The 21916-nt window shown below is 35.8% G+C and overlaps 1 protein-coding gene across 4 annotated transcripts in view; it reads right to left on the bottom strand.

Annotated features, from left to right (window-relative positions):
- The window catches only part of CDK14 (cyclin dependent kinase 14), a gene marked incomplete at both ends in the record, with an annotated part of 505411 nt that overhangs the window by 194054 nt on the left and 289441 nt on the right, over positions 1 to 21916 (bottom strand). For all 4 annotated transcript variants that reach the window (XM_080700879.1, XM_080700880.1, XM_080700881.1 and 1 more), the window contains 2 exons: positions 753 to 876; positions 19221 to 19283. In XM_080700879.1, coding sequence (XP_080557005.1) covers positions 753 to 876; positions 19221 to 19283 — 187 coding nt within the window. The remainder of the gene's footprint in view (positions 1 to 752; positions 877 to 19220; positions 19284 to 21916) is intronic.

Below are 21916 nucleotides of genomic sequence, written 5' to 3'. Positions count from 1 at the left end.
AGTGTATGCCTTGGTCAAGAAAAGGGGTCCTAGCAAGGAGGACACAACCTATCTTTAGGTGCTCAAACACAAGCTCCTTTCTAAGTCAGAGAAGGCCAATTTTAAAACTTCTAAGAAAGGAACAACTTATAATAGGCCCACTTCGGGATCCCAACTTTTAAGTAGGAATATGTGTCTACTTCTATAATGTGAACAATGCTTGATATTCTAGCTGTTTCTGGAAAAATTAAACTATCTCTAAAATTATAAAATCCTCAGGGCAACATACACTAATAAATATAGTGCAAATCCTATGAAGCCCTGAAATGCTCCAGAGATTGGCTTCACTTTGGGTTTCTGCCCCGTTTGGCAAAATGTTGATAATTACTCATGTTGGGTGATGGGCTACACTATCCTATATTTTATTATGCTTGATATTTTAATACTAAAACATAAGAAAATAATCCCCTTAAATATACTTTACTCTCAACATTTTATTGACTTTTCCTTTGGAAACATATATTGAAATCTGATTTTGTGCTCATGGTTATTTAAGTAAGATTATAATAAGCCACCTGAATTTTACCAAAAAATATCCGCCAACCATTATGTTTTATGATACAAAATTTTAAAAAGTCCTTCTTTCCAGAAAAAATAAATTTACCATGATCTCTGATGACAGAAGTGCACCTAAACAAATGCAGTGCCACCATCCATCTGCCTGGCATTCTCACAGTGTGACAAAATAGACTGGTAATTAGCTGCTTTCCTACCGAAATCCGCCAGCTTCAACTCCCCCGTGTCACTGATCAGAAGGTTCTGTGGCTTCAGGTCTCTGTGCAAAATATAACGCTGGTGGATGTAAGACAGCCCTCGCAGTAACTGAAATAAAAACAACTGAAAAAACAGGGAGACAAAAGTTAAACGCTGAATGCAGACAAATGCCAGTTTCTACATACAGTCTGCCAAGTACTGGTATTTAGTAAAAAAAAAATGTGTACCCATTACTAAATTCTCTACCAAATCATTAAATAGAATTTGCATGCAATCTTAGCATGCAAATTGCTAATCCATTAAGAAAGAAATTTGAGAATTGCTAACAAACCCATTCTATCACCCCAAAGTGACACCTCCTTGGCAAGAAAGATCCATACTCAAATTTGTATTCTCTAAATCCAGAAAGAGGTAAAAGAGAAATTCTTCCCAATATTTTATTTCTTCAGACCTACAGTGATGTTTATGAGAGACAGAGAAAGTCTATCCTTAACAGTATAATGCATAAAATATAGAAAACTGTCTACCAGATTTATGTAAATATGTACATATTTAATTCCATAGAAATGACATAAACGTGGTATCCATGGATTCACCCATTAACATGCTTTAAGGAACAGAAAGATAAGAAGATCTGACATAATTAAAACAAAAACAGTCACATGGCCCAATTAATACTACATTGTAATTATACTGCTTTTGCGCATATGGCCACAGAGATTAGGCTATTGCCTAAAGACAGACACGTTCCTTCACTAATTACATAGTAGAACCACCCTAAATTGAGAAAGAAACAGAAAACAGACATGCTGATGATCCAAGAGCAATTCTTTTGTGAAAAAATAACCTAAGAAGTGACTAGCAGCTTTCTCTGTGGAGCTTCACATTGAAGTTTGTCAAATGTTCTTGTTTTGATAACAAAAATATGTGATTCACAAGACTTTTCAATATCCTGCTTAAGAAAGAGATTATTTTAAAACAATTTACTTGCCAAAATTATTCTAATTGACATAGTATTTAAGAAAACAATTACCTAAAAACAAAATAAAAACAAATTTTTTTTTATTGTGCCAGCCATATTTTAGTCTATCTAACCAGCTAGTAACAAAACTCAGTTTCAAGGAAATTTTAAATGAGTTAAATAACTGATAGTGTAAGGATTCTGGAATACTAAAATGGAAAATATTAACAACTCCCTGAGGGCTTGAAAAACTAGCATTTCTGGAATGTTCCGTGTAACTAGAAGATATAAATGCTAAGTATACTTTTTTTTCTTTACTTTTTTCTTTTTTTTTTTTAAATGTAGCAGATACCTCAAAATACCAGTAGAATATAGTCATATCAAAATCTGTGTATGTGATGGTATGCATGGGGTGGGCAGTGAAGGCTTGGTATTACTTCAGAGTGTTCTGGCAGGAAGCAGCAGTCTGTGCTACTAGTCTAGATGAGAGCACTGGGTTATGAACCACAGGAGCGAGTATCTCTCTAAAAATCTCTCATTCCTTCTATAGAAGATGGAAAGATCTAGGTTAACACATCATCAATAGCAGCTTCCAACTTCAGTCCTTGCTTGTAGTCCCTCCTATACCCTAAAGCTTACAATTTATAATTTCTAAGAAAGAAATCCATATTCCTTTAGTTGAAAAGGAAGAAAAAGTAGGCAAAATAAACAATTTAATGTTTTAAAAGTCTTTAACATACACACACACACACACACACACACACACACACAGACACCATACAACAAACTCAATTTGGCAATTTGGCAGGGGACTTGGGATTTAACCCAGGAGCACCTAACATCCAAGCTGCTGCACCGCTAACGTGCTTTCTTTTTTAGATTTTTTGTTTTTGAAACAAAGTCTCTCTAAGTTGCTGAGGCGAGCCTCGAACCTGCGATCCTCCTATCTCAGCCTCCCAAGTACTGGGATTATGAGTGTGTGCTTGGCTAGAACAAACTCAATGTTAAAAAAAAAAATAACACCAATATGTTGGATTGCATTAAACTGAAGAGCTTCTGTACAGCAAAGAAAACTATCAAGAACCTCAGCGAAGAGCCAACAAAACAAGAGAAAATTTTTCCAACTATTTCTCTGATAGAGAACTAATATCTAGAATATACAGAGGACTCAAGAAACACAGCACTGAGAAAACAAATAACCCAATCAAAAATGAGCAAGTGAACTAAACAGACACTTCACAAAAGAAGAAATTCAAACTGTCAAAAAATGTATGAAACAATGTTCAACATCATTAGCAATCAGAGAGATGCAAATAAAAACTATCCTGAAATTTCACCTAACTCAAACTAGAATGGCAATCATTCAAAACACAAGCAACAACAAATGCTGGCGAGGATGTGGAGAAGTGGGAACTCTAAAACACTGTTGGTGGGATTGCAAATTAGTGCAACTGCTTTGGAAAACAGTATGGAGGATCCTCAGAAGAATAGAATGAACTTATCATATGATCCAGCAATACCACTTCTGGGCATCTACCCAAAAGAAAGAAAACCAAGCTACCAAACTAACTCATGGATATGTATGTTTACAGCTGCACAATTCACAGTTGCCAAAGTACAGAACCAGCTAAGATGTTCATCAATAGATGAATGGATTACAAAACTATGGGATATGTACACAATGGAATTTTACTCAGCCATAAAGAAGAAGAAAATTATGTCATTTTCAGGGAAATAGATGGAACTGGAGGACATTATGCTAAGTGAGATTAGTCAGTCACAAAAAATAAGAAATCAGATGCTCTCCCTAATATGTGGAAGCTAGGGAGAAATGGGTCATAGGAGGAGCTCTAGACAATGAAGGAGATAGTACAGAGGAGCGAATAAGGTGATCTGAGGGGGTGAGGGGAATTCTCTAATGTACATGATGTACATTAACAAACATATCAAAGTCAATCATTAAGCCAAACATGAGAAGGAGGGAGTGGGGGAGGGAATGGGGTGGGAATTGGGTAAGGGCTCATTGGGTAATATGTGCATGTACGCCTCTACCATCTTGTATCCATTAAGATATATGGCAACAATTTACCAATAAAAAATGAACATTTTGAACACAAACAGTTTGCCTTTCTACAACATGTTAAAAATGACCTTTGTAACCTAGCAAAAACTTATAATTTGATCATTGATTTAAGCATGGCAATGCATTTTAATTTAATAAACACATAATACTCATTACACACTAGTATTCTGTTATATAATAGATGTCATTTAAGCCCTGTGACATTTTAATAAAGTAGGTTTATTATTATCTCTATACTGGTGATGAGGACATTGAGTGTATTTTCTCAGTCATGGAGCAATTAAGTGGTAGAGCCAGGGCCCAAGCCCAGATGGTTTTATTTTTTTTTATTAACCATACCTCATTATAGGAACTGTGGCCAGAAGTCAACACAAGTGGGCAATGTACTAATTTGGAAGTTGTTTCCTCCAGCTGATAGGGTAAAACATGAGCACCTGATAACATGGTCTCCAAGATAACAAGCAAAGACTCCAACCAGGGTCACAATCTCATTACTCAACATTGCCTGGCTCCAAGCAACCTTGCCCCTCCCCACGCTCAGAGCTGCTGCTCTTCAACTGCTCCTCTGTCCTTACCTCTTCTCTATCAGAAAAGCAATCTCTCCATTTTGTTTCTGAATTCCCAAGTACTGTTTTTTTTAATTTTTAATATTTTTAATTGGTGCATTGTAATCATATATCACATTGGAATAGCCACCCAAGTACTATTTAGGTAGCTCTCAGGAAGCCCTCTTTCCTGGAGCCCTTCTTGACACTTTCCCCAGACTCTCTCATACTCCCCAGGTCTGCAGGAGGCGTCCTCTGTGTTCCCAATCCCTCTATAAACCTTTCTTTCATAGTCTGAGATTTGCCCGACCTCCCAAGGACTGTGAGCCTTAATTGTACCAGTATTGGGAAGAGGTATCAAAATATATTAATGTGTTGGGTGTGGTGGCGCACGCTAGTAATCCCCGCACTTGGGAGGCAGAGACAGGAGGATCACACAGGTTCAAAGCCAGCCTCGCTGGCTTAAGAGACCCTGTTTCCAAATAAAAATATAAAATAGGTCTGGGAGTATAGCCCAGAGGTAGAAGGGTTTCCAGGAACCCCAGTACCACAATAAATAAATAAATAAATAAATAAATAAATAAATAAATAAATAAATATTAAAAACCAGTATTGGAAAGTTGCTTTGATATTCATTTCCAAAATGTAAAATATAGTCAGGGCCTGAGCACAATGCAGGCACCCAGGCAGGGCGGGGACTGCAGGTATCACAATGCAGACTTCTTCTCTGTCTTTGCCCTTCATTCTAATAACTAACCTATAGTAAAACCTTAGAGTCAACTCAAGCCTTTAGACCTAAAACTACAATAGAGGCAATCAGTGCCTCTGTTTACCTCTTCTACTCTGTGATCCAGTCTGGGTATAGGAAAGGTAAACTTTGTGAGTGGCTGCAAAGCACCCTCGTGGATGATCAACTGATGCTGCCCAATACAATAGAGACAAGGGCCAAGTAGATTCTTGACCCTTGCACTTAGTAAGTGCACTGTCAGAGACAAAAGGCACAACCTGGTTAAAGAATAAGTAACTAGCCCATTGCCTTGGTAATGCTGATACCATTACAAAATTTACTTAAAGTTTGGGGGTCTCGAAAAGAGGCCAGAGTTCCATTTTCGGGCTCTCTAACATGCGGGTCAGCATGCTGCTTTTTCCTTCTCTTCTCTATTTCCTACTTCTCTATTTCCTACTGATTTTTGTATAAAGATTTGTCAAAGTTGCACTGAGCTGCCTGTTAATTTTAATTTTTCTATTCAACAAACTTTAGTTGAATAAGAAAAAGAACCCCCATTTAAACTGTAACATTAACCATGGTCATAAATGGGGCACAGAGCTGCACTCCAACAACAGTAATGGCTTTGCTGGGCTGAATGAACTTAAGAGACATTTGGACAGTGGCAGATTAAAAAACAACAACAACAACAACAACAACAACAACAACAACAAAAAGGAAATCCCAGAATGGGATTGTCCAGAAGCTATGGACAGAAGTGGGGAGATCAAGCAGTACCAAAGGGCTCTTGTTTTAATACCTTTGCTAATTAGAGGAAAATGTATAATTCCATGCTAATCCTCAAGCTATTCAAATTGGGTATCATGTCAAAAGAGATTAGGAGAATCAGTATTAGAAAAAGATGAAACTAAATACTCCCTTTCTAAGTGTAAACAAGTCCCAAACAAGACAAATATAGCCCCAAACAACTTTTTTTTTTAAGCTCTTTGAGCAAATACAGAAAGTTAAGTCAGAACAAATCTTCACAGTGTAAATGCACTGGGGGTTTCTGAAGTGCCAATCAAAGAGACAGATACTGTCCTATGAGAGGGATGCAAAGATGAATAGGCAGAGGACATGGATACATGAAACTCATGGCAGGCTAGGTGTGACAGACGCACAGACAGACCCCTGACAGATCTACACTATATAGGCAATGCACACCCAGAAAACTAATGCACAGAGAAGGGGGATCTGAGAACAGAAGAGTATCAAAATGGATTCTGTCATCATGGGAAGGACAGCCTGGTAGAAAAGAAGAAATCTAGAAGCTCACCGCTCTGCAAACAGAATTTACTACACATTAAAAACTGTAAAAGGAAACTGAGTCGAGCCTTCACTAGACACAGAAGTTGAGATGACAAGACCCTTGCTATTCTGAGAGAGAAACATGGAGGAGATTTTTCTTCAGGGATAATAGAAATTCAGAAGAAGAAAAACTTAAATACAAAGAAATATATGACACCATACAACTATGGACTCACTGTCATAAAAGTAATGGTGACAAGGGGATACTAAGAATCTTCACCAAAACCATTAGAAAACTAGATGCTTCACAAGTACCATTTCAGTGTGGGGTTACCAGCATGTACACTGCGAGGCCGGGCTAGGAGGACTAAGGAAACAGCACTTTGTTAAGTTAAATGGAATGCACCATGCACGAATCCTTGGAAATGTCCAGAGAACTCAAGTCTTGGGAGTTTCTTCTTCTAGACAAGCAACTAAGTACCTAATTTTCCCATTTAAGTCTTTGAGAAAGCCATTTCTCTGGTTGTTGTGAAAACCATGGCAAAATAAGCTATACTTGATCTCCTATGGAAAATCAGAGGACATTGAGAACAAAACAAAAAGAGTAAGAATCATTTTGGTGCTAAAACTTGGTAAACATCAATGAAATCTCAAGTACTGAAAAGAGTAAGGAAGGCTAAAAGCAAATAAAGGCTTAGTGTAATTTAGAGGCTGTTCCAAGTATCTTAGCATACATCAACTGATCCTTTCGATCTATAATCCTGTATTTTTATTTTTAAACAAATGAGAAAACTAAAGCTCTAAAAGAGCAAGAAACTTAGTCATCCACTGTCAAGCTAGGTAGTGCTCCTGAACTTCCGAAGACATCTCCTGTCTTCAATGAGGTTGATACTTAGCCAGTGCACGGGTAAGAATGGTCCTATACCAAAGAATCAAGATGCTTTTATTATAAGGTGAAGTCAAGTTTATAAAAGCCTCACTTAGCATGTGATAAAATGAGCACATGATTCCTGAATACCTATTTTTGCTACGGAAAATCCTAGAATAAGAAATGTGGCAAAAGGCAGCATCATGTACAGACACAGATAAATTACATTTCGAACTGTCTTCCTACCCCTCTACTGTGGTAGCCATAAGGACTTCCTAAGATCAATTTGTTGCCTCAGGATATCCTACTCAATCTTTATGAAAGGAGATTCCTCCAAACCTGTCAGTGTGATCACAGAAGATTTATATTCTAGTCTGAGTATGTTCAATTTCTACAATAAAAACACCAATGAGAAAATGCCTTAAAAAGCAATGATATGATGGGCAGAGACACTTGTCAGCAGCAGATCTATCTTTAGCCCAGCTGTCTTGCTATCCCCTGCAGGGTGCAATTCACAGGCTCCAGGCTATACCGTATGCTTCTTGGGAGTATCCCTTAATACTTCGACTATTTCATGCTGAAACTCTTTAAACTCTAAGAGGGCTATGATATGATATATAATATGATTATATGATAGATGATAACACAAGAGAAATATGATAGATATATGATAAATATACATCATAAATATATGATAGATGAATGGATGGGGAACACACACTATAGAACTAAATATGTTGCATTCATTGCTCAGAAGAGTTTCTGGAACTTATAGCGAACAAAAGACTTTGTAACCATCCCTTCTGCCAGTGTCAAAAGATGTGAGGTCAGGTGTCTTTTGTCTCAAAGTCTAGTCATTAAGTTCCATGAATGGTCAGAAATAAGTGGCTCATTTAATATATGTGGTTCCATTTGATAGGTGATGAAGCAGGTTGTGCAGATTTTCAAGACATGAGTCACTCCTTTAAGAAATATCCAGGGTCTCTTGGGGACTAAAGAAGACCAGTAAATCTACTAGTAAGAGTTATTAGCATTGGACTCGATCCCTGTGGCACGCCAGTAATCTCTTACAAAGACAGCTAAGTTACTGTTTTGTCACGTGGGGACTATGTTAAACATATTTGTGGTTTTTCACCTTCAAAATAACTAGTTGAGTCTTAAGGATCCTGTAATAGCCTTTTTACATTGTAAATTTATATCACTATGATTTTGTGAATAAATGAAATGAAAAAAATTCTACAAATCAAATGCACAATCTACCATTTACTCAGCGCTTACTATGATTGGCATTGGGCGAGGTATTGAATATTTTTTAGATAGTTCAATCCTCATACCACCTTTAAAAGGTAGATATTATTATCCTTATTTCACAGATAAAGAAATAAAAGCTCAGGGAAATTAAATACATTGGCCAGAGGGACACACAAGAAATAAAAGGTAGTATTGATCATTGAACCCATTTTTGTCTTACTCTGACACTATAATTAGGGGTACTGCTACCTGAAAATGTACACATACTATTTGATTAAAATGTTTATAAACTGTGTAAATTCAAGGCTACAAAATGTGATACTGGTAGATAAGTCAAAGTTATACACTGATAGCACTCCAAATAATTTGTTCTATATTTGACACTACATTATTTTAAACATATTGATTAAATTACCCTTAAATCCAACTTTCTTGAAATGATAGAAACAATATCTAACAAATGTCAAAATATTTTACATGCATCAGATAATAGCTTTATTACAATACTAGATCTTCAATATTTAAAAGCCACAGAATGATTCATGATTCATTCCATTTAATTTAGTTTCAAAATACCTAATGTCAATGTTAACTCCTAATTTGTAACACAATGCATCCAATACACACCCTAATATTTTGCAAGGCATTATTGCAATTTGATGTGTTGAATTTTTTAGACAATACATAGGAGGTTATACAGAGATATAAAGGAGAGAGAAATAAAATCCTAGCTCTTCAACATTGTGGCATAATTTTTGTGTCCCTTTAGACACACCTGAAAGTGGTTAAGTGTGCTGCAGGGGTGGGTAGGCACAGGTACTCAGGGCAGCAGGCCTCATATTCCCTTTTCCTTTCTATGAACTTAGCAGGAGCTTGTCTTGCCACTTTTCTGCTCCTTTTGAATTCTCTCATTCTGCTTTCTGCTTTATTGTTCTACGTCTTCAGGGCCTTGACACACAAAACCTGATTAATAATTTCTAGATAAATGTAATGAGGACTAATTTTCATCTCTAAGACCCTGGAACATTAAAGTGCCTTTCCGTAAGAAGAGAGCTTTCTGAGGAGGACTAACTCAAAGAGCGAGAATTTCAGACACACTGCTTGAGAAAATCACTGCCTGCGGTTTCTGTGGTGTGAGTTTACTCAGTCAGCTGTCTCACAGCCCCTCTTCCTTCCCGCCCCAGTGCGATGGTGGACCTCAAAGGAGGCATCATTGCTTCCATGGTTCTGCCCACAGAGAGCAGGCAGGCTGAGGACCGGGAATCTAGAGGTGGGAGACCTAACAAGGAGTTACAAGGGAACTGGAAGACAGACCTTTATTTGCCAAGTTCTGCCAAGTGAAAGCAGATCTAGTAGAGTTAAGGTTTCCAAGTTATTAGGATTTATATGTCTGATGAAGAATGTGGGCCGAGTGTTCTCTTTATCAACCTGAACTAGCATTAGAAATTTAGTGTTTACAAACTCTTAAAGAGAGGATTATCAAATGTTAACTGTTGGATTTAATAGTCACTCAACATGATTTTCTATGAGAAAACCTGCAAATGTTATTTTAAGAAATTTTATTTTTGTTCTGCTACTAGGGATTGAAAACAGGGTCTCCTTAAGCTGATGAGTGTCTCATAGAGTTCCTAAGGCTGACCTTGAACCTCAAATCCTCCTGTCTGAGCCTCCCAAGCTTATTCTAAGAAATTCAAATATTCTTCCATCACTGTCAAGTTTTTGTTTGTCAGAAGTACACAGTGGACCTGACTGATGAGCACTTTTTACAACTACAGAAGAATAGCACAAAATACAGTTCGATAAAGGGATAGTCAGCGATACTTTCTACTCAACTGTGTTTGAGAATGTACGCAACATTCCCCAAATATAGGGCTATTATTTTCCCACAAAATGAAAATGAGCACATATTAGACTTGAAATGATTTTAAATGAAATTATTTTAAGCCTGTAGACATTTTTCCTGTCTACAGTAACATCTTAGGTACTAAATCATCATGAAATTCTTAATACTTAAAAAGGTAATATAAATTTAAAAAAAAAACAGATGCAGGCTGAAAGCTTAACAAAGGTGATGAATCCCAAATCTAAAAGCCTTGGAGAAAGTTAACCAAAGCAAGCTATGCCACAAAGGAAAACTGATGTCAAATAGAATGCCATATTTCTTTAAAGAAATATGAATTTGAATACATATGATCAACCCTTCACAACATTCTCTTAGAGAGGTGTAAGGTAACTGAAATTTACATTTGGATGAGGAAATAAGCCAATCGGAAAAACTCCGGGCAGAATTCCCTCCTGAGACTTTATGTCCCTGGTGGCAAATACGCAAACAAAGGTGTATTTGCAATACCCATCGTGGACTGGAGGCAGGCAAGGTGAACAAGTTGGCCAGCTGGGGATGGGGTTTCCTGCTTCCAAGGGGCACTGCTCAAACTCACTACTTCCATCTCACAACTACAGCGTCAAACAGGACGTTTCCAGCGATAGTCTATGTTTCATCATTCTTTGGAGTGATTTCTTTTCAACCTGGGCTTTGAAGCACTCTAGGAAAGAGTGTACTGTTTAATTAACTGGCCTCAGTTCCTTTGTTACATCCATGTTGTTAAGGAGCAGATCATCAGATGATGCCCAGGATGCGAAAGACACGTTCCAAACAACAGAACCCTGGCCCCCCCGTGTGAACCCGAGAACTCAGGACTCAGCTCCCCTTGGATGTCTAACACAATATACACTGATAAAGAAATTTTTGTTTTATTTTGTTAATTCTCCATGTCTTAAATATAGGGGACTATTTTGATATAATGAAAATACGATAAAAACATTCAGTAGAGCAGACACTGAGCCTGAGTGACAAATTTTTTAAAACATTTTTAATGGCTTCATGAAATAATCATATTTTCCCAAATACAGAATTAGGAAAGGCTCTATAATATTCACAGTAGTATGTAGTAGGGAGTCATTATGAGCTAAATGAGAGCTCTGATGAAGAATATGCAGAAAATCAGGTGTCATTTGATTTTCTATCTGAACATTATAAAGTCTCATTTAAAAACCAATTCTTGGTGCCATCTGTAAAAGACAATCTTAATTTGGCATAACATTATTCTAACTGTGATACACCTGCTTGTGCTCTGGACTACAAACGAAATATAGAAACTTTTCAGCCACAATAAATCTGATATCTTTTTAATTAGCATCTCCATTGAAATAAAAAAGAAAAGAAAATTTTATGCCAACAGGATTTCAGATACTTTAGAGAATAAAGCAGGGAGTTCAAAATTAACTTGGTCATTTTCAATTATTCAAAATAAAAAATGGCAAATGTGGTTTTGCAAGAAATCTTCTAGAAGAGTCATTATATTATGGAAATGGAAATATATTACATAAAAATACAGGAAGATTCAATCTTATCATGGTAATAAGAATTGAACACCTACATTTCTGGTGTCAGTTGAAGACAGCATGAATTAATCTTCTCTTATGGCCCTTAATTTTCATTCTCTCATGCTTATTAATTTTTAAAGAATATGTGAAAAATCAAATAAAAGAGGAAATTTTGAATGGGATGGTCATTTAAAAAATTCAGATCAATTTTCAAAACACTAATAATTATAAAATCACAAGTTAATACAAGTTCTGTATTCAACTCAACTATGAGAGTCAAACCCAAATATAATTCAAAGCAAATAGTTTATAAAAGGGGGGAAATAAAATACTTTTCCAAAATATTTTCTAACCAGTTTCCCACATGCCAATTATCATGTCCTAGAAATTAGTTACTGTGCCTTTAATCATCATAAATATTTATAAAATGACAATGTCCCCAGGCTTTTGATTCAGGTTTTAAATTGCCCTCCAAGTAATTAATTCCTAAAATTACTCATTTTTTTAAAAATTGATATAATGCTTAGAAAAAAACATTAGTTATAATGCTCAGAAAAAAACATTAGTTAATAGTGAATATTTATTTCAGGATGTCATACTGAAAATAGACACATTATCTGTGGGCAATTAAAGTAGCAATGTGATTCTAGGAATTGTTAACATGAACTTATTTTTTCTTCAATTCCAGTAATTACAAAAAATATTCATCAAAATAATAAACTGTTTATTTTGCTGGAAATTAGCATAAAATAGTTTTGAATACTTAATATTTTCTTATAAAATCAGAAGCCGTGTGCTCTTCTGTTCTCCCTGCATTTACTAGAAAGTCTGCCCAAATTACACTAAGGATAATCAATTTTCGAGTGCATAATATTTCCATTCTTAAATAAACAAGACTATATGGAATAGAAACAAAGAAAAATATATACATATTTACAATCCAGGAAAAATATGTAAAACCATTTCTACACATGGTTAGGCTGCATAGTGATAAAGCTAAAAGTTAAAACTGGCGAATTCACAAGCGAATGAATTAGATCACTGTGCTTTCTTTTGTTTGCCATGCTAAATAGTAAATATTTATGCCATTCTGATCATTTAATGACCTCTGAAGTATTTAGCCAAACATAGACCTTCTGAGTTGTTAAAAGGACATGCTCCTTAAAGATGATGGTTGGTCTCACCTAGCTTTCACATCTTCTTAAATTTATGAAAATTTAAAAATTTCACATCTTCTTAAATTTCACATCTTCTTAGATTATGCTGTCTTATTTTAACTCGTTTTCTTTTAATTACTATCTAGCACAGCATTGTGAACAGCTGTTAACTTAGTAAATATTATTCTGATATTCTTCATTTTGTATTCATAGATCTAAGTGACAATAAATATCACCACATGAAAAAAATTATGTTCATACATCAAATAGAAATGCCCATGGGACATCTGTCATTATGTCATAGTCAGACTTCTTGGAAAATAATTTCACCTGCAGTGCAGATCCTAAATTGTAACCCTGGAGGACTGCCTTGTCTCTTAGCAAACAGAGGGAAAACCAATGCATAATTAGGTGAATGTCCTGCCATGGAAACCAACATGGTAATAAGAGCTGTTTCCTGTTATGCTCTACAATCCAGATGCTAAAACACAAAGGCATTAACTTGCTGCAGCTATATTTTAATTTTCCATACCTTCAAAGATAGAATCACTATTATCTTCAATATAAAATTTTTGATAAATCTATGTGACTTTTTGTAAGGTGACAAGCTAATTACACTCATTTAATGTATTAATCATGTGGTGTAAGGGAAAGAACAGGACAGAGTCAGAAGGCCCATTAACAAAAATTAATCTCAATGATCTTGACATTATTTTCTATGAAATCTGGGAGCCAGAATGGACCATGATTCCAGAAGGCTGGTCCTGGAATGGGTTTGGTTACAGCAGGATCAAATTAAAAATAAAATAATTTTAGCTATTTTATTATTAATTATGTCCACACTTAATGTTTAAGATATTATGATCCTATAAATGATATTTATAGCTTTGTCATGAAATTTATAACATATTTCCCCCTGCATAAAAATGTATTTTTTCTGTTGTAATGACCTAGTTCTTTGGTCTATTTTATGTTCTTTTCTTTGTGGTTACTCACCAATTCAACACTAACCTCAGACAGGATGGAAGGTAGGCAAAATTTCCAATTACTTGAAAAACTTAAGATGATTTGTCTACCCTCATACTTCATTGACAGTCTGTACAGAATTCTAGACTTTAAATAATTTTATGTAGATGTGTGTGTGTGTGTGTGTGTGTGTGTGTGTGTGTGTGTGTTTTACTGGGGATTGATGGGACAATCTACCTCTGAGCTATATCCTTAGCCCTTTTTAAAAGTGTTCATTGTGAAACAGCTTTGCTATGTTGATGACAGTCTCACTACTTGCTGAAGCTGTCCTTGAACCTGCTATTGTCCTGTCTAAGCCACCCAAGTACTGGGATTACAAGTGTTTGCGCCATTTTGCAATAATAAATACGAGTGTCAAACTATTTTCCCTGAATCCAGGCATTTTGTCTTGTTTCTTTCAGTATTTACAAGGGATATTCTTCAAAAATGATAAAACTTTCACAGATGTTTTGCTGAAAATTAGTACAAAATGAATTTAAATGCTGTGACTTACTATGTAATCAGAAGCTATGTGTTATTCTAAAAATCAAATCTAAGAACTCATTCTTCACATCTAGAAAAAGTAATAGTTTAATAATTAATATAATAATTCAATCTCTCTTTTTTTTCTTCAAATTATTCAGATGTTGGATTACCGGGACTGCATTTCTAATTCTTTACACTTTCCTATTTTCTTCTTCTTTTTTTTTTTTTTTTTTTTTTTTGGTGGTACTGGGGTTCCTGGAAGCCCTTCTACCTCCAGGCTATACTACCAGACCTATTTTATACGTTTTATTGGGAAACAGGGTCTCTTAAGCCAGCGAGGCTGGCTTCAAACCTACTCCTGTCTCTGCCTCCCAAATGCGGGGATTACAAGCGTGCACCACCACGCCCGGCTACTTTCCTATTTTTCTATATTTTATTCTTTCTGGAAATATTCTTCAACTCTATCTTCCCATCCATTAATGTTATTGTATTTAATCTGTTATAACTGTAATTTTTAAAAGCTCCGTTTCATTCACTAAATTCTACTTTTTAAAAACAACACATTGCCAGGCATGGTGGCACACTCCTATTATCCCAGGACTTGGGTGGATGATACAGGAGGATCATAAGTTTAAGACCAGCCATGACAACTGAGCGAGACTCGCAGCAGCCTAGCAAGACCCTGTTTCAAAAGAAAATATTTAGTGCTGGGAGTGTAGCTCAGAAGTAGAAAGCCTGTGAGTTCAATCATCAGTATCCAAATAAATAAAATAAAATAATAAATAAATAAATAAATAAATAAATAAATAAATAAATGACACATCACAGCCTGGGCAACTTAGTGGGATCCCATCTCAAACTCTCAAAATAAAATAAAAATGGTGATAAAGCACTCTTTGGTTCAATTCCAGTACTGCCAAAAAAAAAAAAAAAGTTTTATTGATGCACTCTCTTCTTTTCTTCTTTTACCACTTCGAGACTATTAAGGACAATTTCTTTCAACATTTTCTTTTATATTTTTCAGTATCTAATCCATACAAGCAACTCTGAGTATTAAAAGCTACTGATTTGTTGAATGGGGTCTTTACTGTCACCTCCTTTTGCTCTGGGATACATGAAAAGCTCCAGCGAACTCACTTGTTCTCTGAAGGCAGACTGAGGAGCAAGGGACAGAGGCCCTTCAGGTTGTGAAGAGAGAAACATGCTGGGGCCCCGAGCAAAGGCACAAGCCCTCCAGGTGGTGGGGGCCAAGCAGGGCTCCCGGAAGGGGAAGGGACCCGGCGGGTCACGGAGCAGCTCCGGGCTCTCCCCTTGTCATCAGAGCAGATGTCTGTTTTTCCTACATAAAGAATATTTTACTTTGATTGTGATTCAGTGAGGTGAAAAGAAAATATACATATAAAATCTCCCCAGAACTCTCTTCTGTGGAGTCCAAGTTTGAAGAACTCTTAGATGATTACAGAAGATTCTTGTCCCCTTAAACATTCTAAACTCTGAGGCAACTTAGTATATCTTACAAAATCCTTATGGAGCCCAAGATTTTACTAGCTATGGGGAAAGGGATACCCATATATCAATATATGTTGCTTCCTTTCAACTAGTCAAAAAGATCTACAATGAGGTAAATCATATCACATTATTTTAGACATCAATCAGTAATCATATGGGACAATGTGTGAGTAGAAATAACCCCTGCTGTATGTAAACAACATCTACAATCACTGAAGGTATCAAATCCAATTACATCATCATCATTTCTATGTTGACTACACATCTCAAGATTTCTCTCCACATTGTAGGAGGTGCCAGCATTCTCAGCATCAAAGTCTGTTTATTGCCACAGTGCAACCTGGATTTGAAGTAGCATCGAGAGCAGTAAGTGTCTGAAGTATGATGAATGGTCAGGAAATGAAAGGTGACACTTGATGAGAGCTGCTGGAACAGTTTAAAGGAGTATATCTAATTACTAAAAACCAGCAAGCCAATATGCTTGCATCTCCCCACAACCATTAGACAAGGTAAAATCAAATGCAAAGGGAGAAGCAGAATGTATGGAAAATGCAACCAAAATCGCCACTGAGGCTGTTCTGGGGACAGAAGGGCTGAGAACTGAGATGCTTTGTGGAAGGAGCTTTCTGTCTTTGTTTCACTGATGAAAATCTTCACCAACACTTACCCAGACCTAACAACACATAGAGAGTTATTGAGAAATGTTAACTGTGATAATAAAGCCCAGTTATGGTATGGCTCTTTGAAAAGGTAGAGTCTGTTCTTTGATCTTCATCCTATCACTGAACTTGAGGCTGGGAGTCAAAGGTCATGATACCTGCTGATTTCCACCATATCTTAGATCTCTGGGCTCCTCAGAGATAATGGTCTTCCTGCATGAGCTTGCTATATATTCCCAGGATAAGAGGGGGAAAGAGGAAGAAGGATAAATTGTACTATTGATTTTTTTAACCCAATGAACCCTAAGGAAACATGTGAATGTATAAATGAGAGAATTTGAGATGTTTTTAACATTAGAAAAAGGATAAAATAATGTTTAGGTCCTGATATTAATGGTTAGAGTTAGATTTAAACATGGGCAAGTTTAATAAAACAAATATCTTTATCTGTTATCATTTTTTCCTCAACTACTAAAAATCTATGGCAATAGATATAGATTTTTAAGAAATACAAATAAAAAGTTGTAAACTTAAAATAAATTAAAAAATAAAATTTATTAATAAAAGTATAACAAAAAGGGGATATATAAAAATTAACAGACTGTGTTATATTGATTTGGTCATTTATTTTAAAAAGACCATTTGGTCAGAGTTCCTAGGTTTCTTTTATATTTTTAAATTGTATAACTGACCACCGTAAAACTTTCATTATGAATGTCACAAATAGTAAAAGAATCTATGATTTATTGAGAAAAGGTAAAATAAACCAATAGGAAAATAGACAACACATAAAAGAAGAATTACAAAAGGTATGAAAACATGAAAAGCTCAATGTCACCAATGGTCAAATGCCAAGACAGAGAACATTCCATTCCTATTCAGATGAGTGATAAAAATTTAAATGATCAGTTATAGTCAATGCTAGGAGCACAGTCCTTCTGTAGTTTGTAATCATGTGGATGAAACTTCTACTCAAATTCACTAATACAGAACCCACACCTTTGCTCTAATAAGAAATCCATTAAGTTAGCCAGGTGTGGTGGCATACTCTTTTAATCCCAGTACATGATACAGGAAGATCACAAGTTCGAAGCCAACCTCAGCAGCTTAGTGAGGTTCTAATGACACCCTGTTTCCAAATAAAATATAAAATAGGTCTGGGAGTATAGCCTAGAGGTAGAAGAACCCTGGATTCCATTCCCAGTACCACAAACAAAAATGAAATCCATTAAGTATGTGTTCAAGAAAAATAAGAGTATAAAGGTTTTATACTAATATAATCTAGAATCATTTATAATAGCAACAATGGGCGTGGTGGAGCACACTTGTAATCCCCACGCTTGGGAGGCGGAGACAGGAGGATCACACAGGTTCGAAGCCAGCCGCGCTGGCTTACGAGACCCTGTTTCAAAATATAAAAAAATAGGTCTGGGAGTGTAGCCCGGAGGTAAAAGGGCTTCCAGGAACCCCAGTACCACCAAAAAAAAAAAAAAAAGAATTAATTGAAAAAAATAATGAATAAAAAACTATGAAAAATTATGGTTTATTCATACCATGGAATAATATAGTTATTAGGAGAACTGAGCTACATGGTTGTATATTGATCTCAAATATACCTATAATATACATTAAGTTAAAAATAACTTATAAAATATAATATACATTATTATAAAGGAAAAAGAAACACACAAACATATGTACATATATACTTATGCAAATAAAGGGAAAGGTACAAAAAAGTTTTGCCAAGACTGGTTGAGATAATGAAGGGAAGAAATGGAGAAGAATCATTTTACTTCAAATATATCCACAATACTCAATTGGTTCTTAGGGTCAGAAGTTGTAGTCATGTGAATTATAAACTGTAAGCACATTATTAAGTCTTCAGATATAACTTGGATATCTTCTAATCCCTAATATATACTAAGAAGAATCTCCTGTAAGTCAAATCTTAGAGAAACTTGTTTCTTTTAACATATAGTCATCATCCTAGTAAAGTAAATGAAAAAGAATAGTAAGAAGTAGAGCTGCTTTTATCTCTTTGTACAGACAAATGAAAAATTAAGGGGATGTGGGCTCAGCTTTGTCATAGATGCTCGTCTAGTAAGCCTGGGGCCTTGGGGCTGAGCCCCAGAAACACAAACAAAACAAAAACAAAACAGAGATATTACAAAATTATGCACAATGAACCACCATAACACTGTTTCAATCAAAACAATGCTTTCTGTTGAAATCAATTAGTATTTCAGTATGGGTTCCAAGACACAGTTACCACACTCCTCTTTATTGAACATACCGTCATAATAGGATTCTAGTGTATCCCACTGATTGTTGGCAAATGTGTCTCCACAGAGGAAAAAATAGGGTAAGATCTAAATAAAATTCTCCAACGAAAATATTATATGATAAAACATGGTTTCTGCTAACTAAACTGAAACAATGACTCGTGCTTTCCCCTCTTTTTTCTCTTTACACAGATTTTTTTTAAGTTTAAAGAATGCATATGAAGAATGCTCACACTTGGCTTCAAAATCTCTTTTCCTACCTTCACATTATCTGGATGGAGCCCCCCAGGGTGCTTGTCCATGTACTGACATAAATCAGTGTGCTAGAAAAGAAAAGGAAAAATGTATTAATATCCCTCTGGCTATAAGATGATGAATCAATATTTTTCTACTTCAAAGTCACCATTACCTTCTGAACAAAGCAAATAGAAGACAAGTGGGTGAATTTTTACTTTAAGCACCTGCCTACTCCCCCATCTTCATTTTTAACCACAAGCCAATAATTATCTTTACCTGTGGTTATATGTTAAACATATCTGTGTATTAAAAAGAATACATGTCCATAATTTGTTAAGTGTCCAATTTTTTCCTCATTAAATATATATCTGTACACTTCATCTAAAGAAAACAACCAATGCAATTACAATTTTAATTATCCCCTATTTTCCAAGTGCAGCTGTTATTATTATTTATGTGGGACTAAAATACAACAAATCTGTTATGTTAGTAAAATTTTCCTTTGGACTTATTTAATTTTCCCATGTTTATATTTACCAAAAATATAATTTCAATTTTCCAGAATTCTTGAATATACTTGATTAAATAGATTTTATATATTATAGAAATATTTCCAAATTATATCTTAATAAAAGACAACAATATGTTTAAAAGAATATCCCCAAATGACATTTTATGCTGTTATTTTTTAAGTATGGCAAGTTCAATTCGACAATAATTATTTTTTCTTCTTAATTATTTTTCTGCTTATATTGTAAACTATACAGAATTTCAAAAAGGCTTGTAGGGTAGTTATACAGTTTGGTTTTTTTTCTCTTATTGGAAGGTACCATAAAAGTGAGATGATCATTCTGTAAAAGCTGAGACACCTGAGCACCTGTGCTCTGTGCTCGATTATCAGGCTTGAATTACTGAGGAATTACAAGTTTTATAACACACTCAAGAACCTTTCCAGAACCATCCTGATGACAATTCAAATTCTGTGACTGAGTTTTGACTGCGTGCCAGATGGCTAGTGCTGAGGACACCAGGCAGAGCTGGGCCTTCCCTCACTCCTGATCTTGAGTCCTTCTTAGGGTACTACTCATCACCAAGGACACAAAACACAACGGAACAGATAGAAATGGGAAGAGAAGAGACATGCCAGAAACCAGGGTAGATATGCTGCGTGTCCTTTTTAAGAACAGTGCTGCATAATGTTTTGTGTCGCCTTGGCCTTCAATTGGCTGGTTTCACTCATCTTCTCCCATGTCATACTTAGCATTTACTTCTTCCAGAGGCCTCTCTGTGATCTTGAGAAAACCTTAGGTTCCCACTGTTGTATGTTGGGCAAAGCCAAAAAAAAAAAAAAAAAAAGTGCCAATGGAACACATTCTGCGGCAAAATGTCTTTCTCCAGGACATACCCAAGATGTTTAACTCATAAATCGAAGCCAAACTCTATGACAGCAGAAATGATGTTTGATTTGGAAATTATTATCTCTATAATCCAGGCAAAGTGCCATACACAGAGAAGAAAATAAACACAGGTAGAAACAGTTTTACATATCAAAAATCTCATTAAAAAACAACCCCAAAATATTAGCCAGGCATGGTGGCACACTCCTGCAATCTCACTGTTAGGGAGGCTGAGACAAGAAGATCACAGGTTTGAGGTCAGCCTCAACAATCTAGTGAGGGTCTTGGCCACTTAGGGAGAATCTGTTTTTAAGTAAAAAATAAAGTAAGGCTGGAGTGTAGCTCACAGTTAGATTGAGCCCAGGTAACTTGGGTCATTAGTAGCACCCTCCCACCCCACCCCCACACACATGAAACCCTACAATAAAATTATAGGGCATTCCATGGAGTTTTTCCTGGGTAACTATGTAAAAGTTTTCTTTCATACATTCAATAAACCGAGGAATTAATTTTGGACCTCACACTGACTTTTTCTAACTCTATATTACTCATTGCCCTATCCTGTCAAATAGGGATATCAAATATTCTATAGAGAACTAAAAACTAATACCACAAATATCTTTAAACCCATATATTTGACATCTAGAAAAATCTTATGTATTTCTAAAATGAAATATAAATTGCTAAAGTTTATAAGAAATAAGAATTGATAGCCAGGTGTGATGCCACATGCTTATAATCCCAGTACTTAGGAGGCTAAAACAGGATAGCAGGTTTAAAGTTAGCCTCAGAAACTTAGGGAAGCCCTCTGCAATTTAATGAGACCTGTTTCCAAATAAGGAAAAAAATTGGGCTGGGGGCATAGATCAGAAAGCTTCTGGGTTCAATCGCCAATACCAAAAAGAGGAGGAGGAGGAGGAGGAGGAGGAGAAGGAGGAGGAAGAGAGGAGGAGGGGAAGGTGTTGGAGAGGAGGAAGAGGAGAAGGAAAAGATATTTTTGGAGTGTGTTTAGTATTAAAAAATAGGCAGGAATATTTGGAAGGATCGCAGTAAAAAGTATGAATGATAAATCTAGTTAAAAAACTGGAGCCCCTGGGGTTAGCATTTCATTCTTCCAAGTGTGTTTCTCTTGTCTGTGTGCCCAGACATTTTCATTCACACTTCGCTGCTCTCTTCTCTCAACCATTCAGAGGATATCTAGCAAATCATCACGCTCCTCCAATTGCTCTGGATGGTTAAGGGCAAGGAATCTGGAGCAATCGTTAAGTAGGCTTTGCCACTCGGCATGTTCCTGTGTCTTTTCACTTTACTTAACTGGTTAT

This window comes from Muscardinus avellanarius (genome assembly GCF_963383645.1).
Source record: "Muscardinus avellanarius genome assembly, chromosome: 9".
NCBI classification, from domain to species: domain Eukaryota; kingdom Metazoa; phylum Chordata; class Mammalia; order Rodentia; family Gliridae; genus Muscardinus; species Muscardinus avellanarius.
This window is presented reverse-complemented; position numbering and strand designations above follow the sequence as displayed.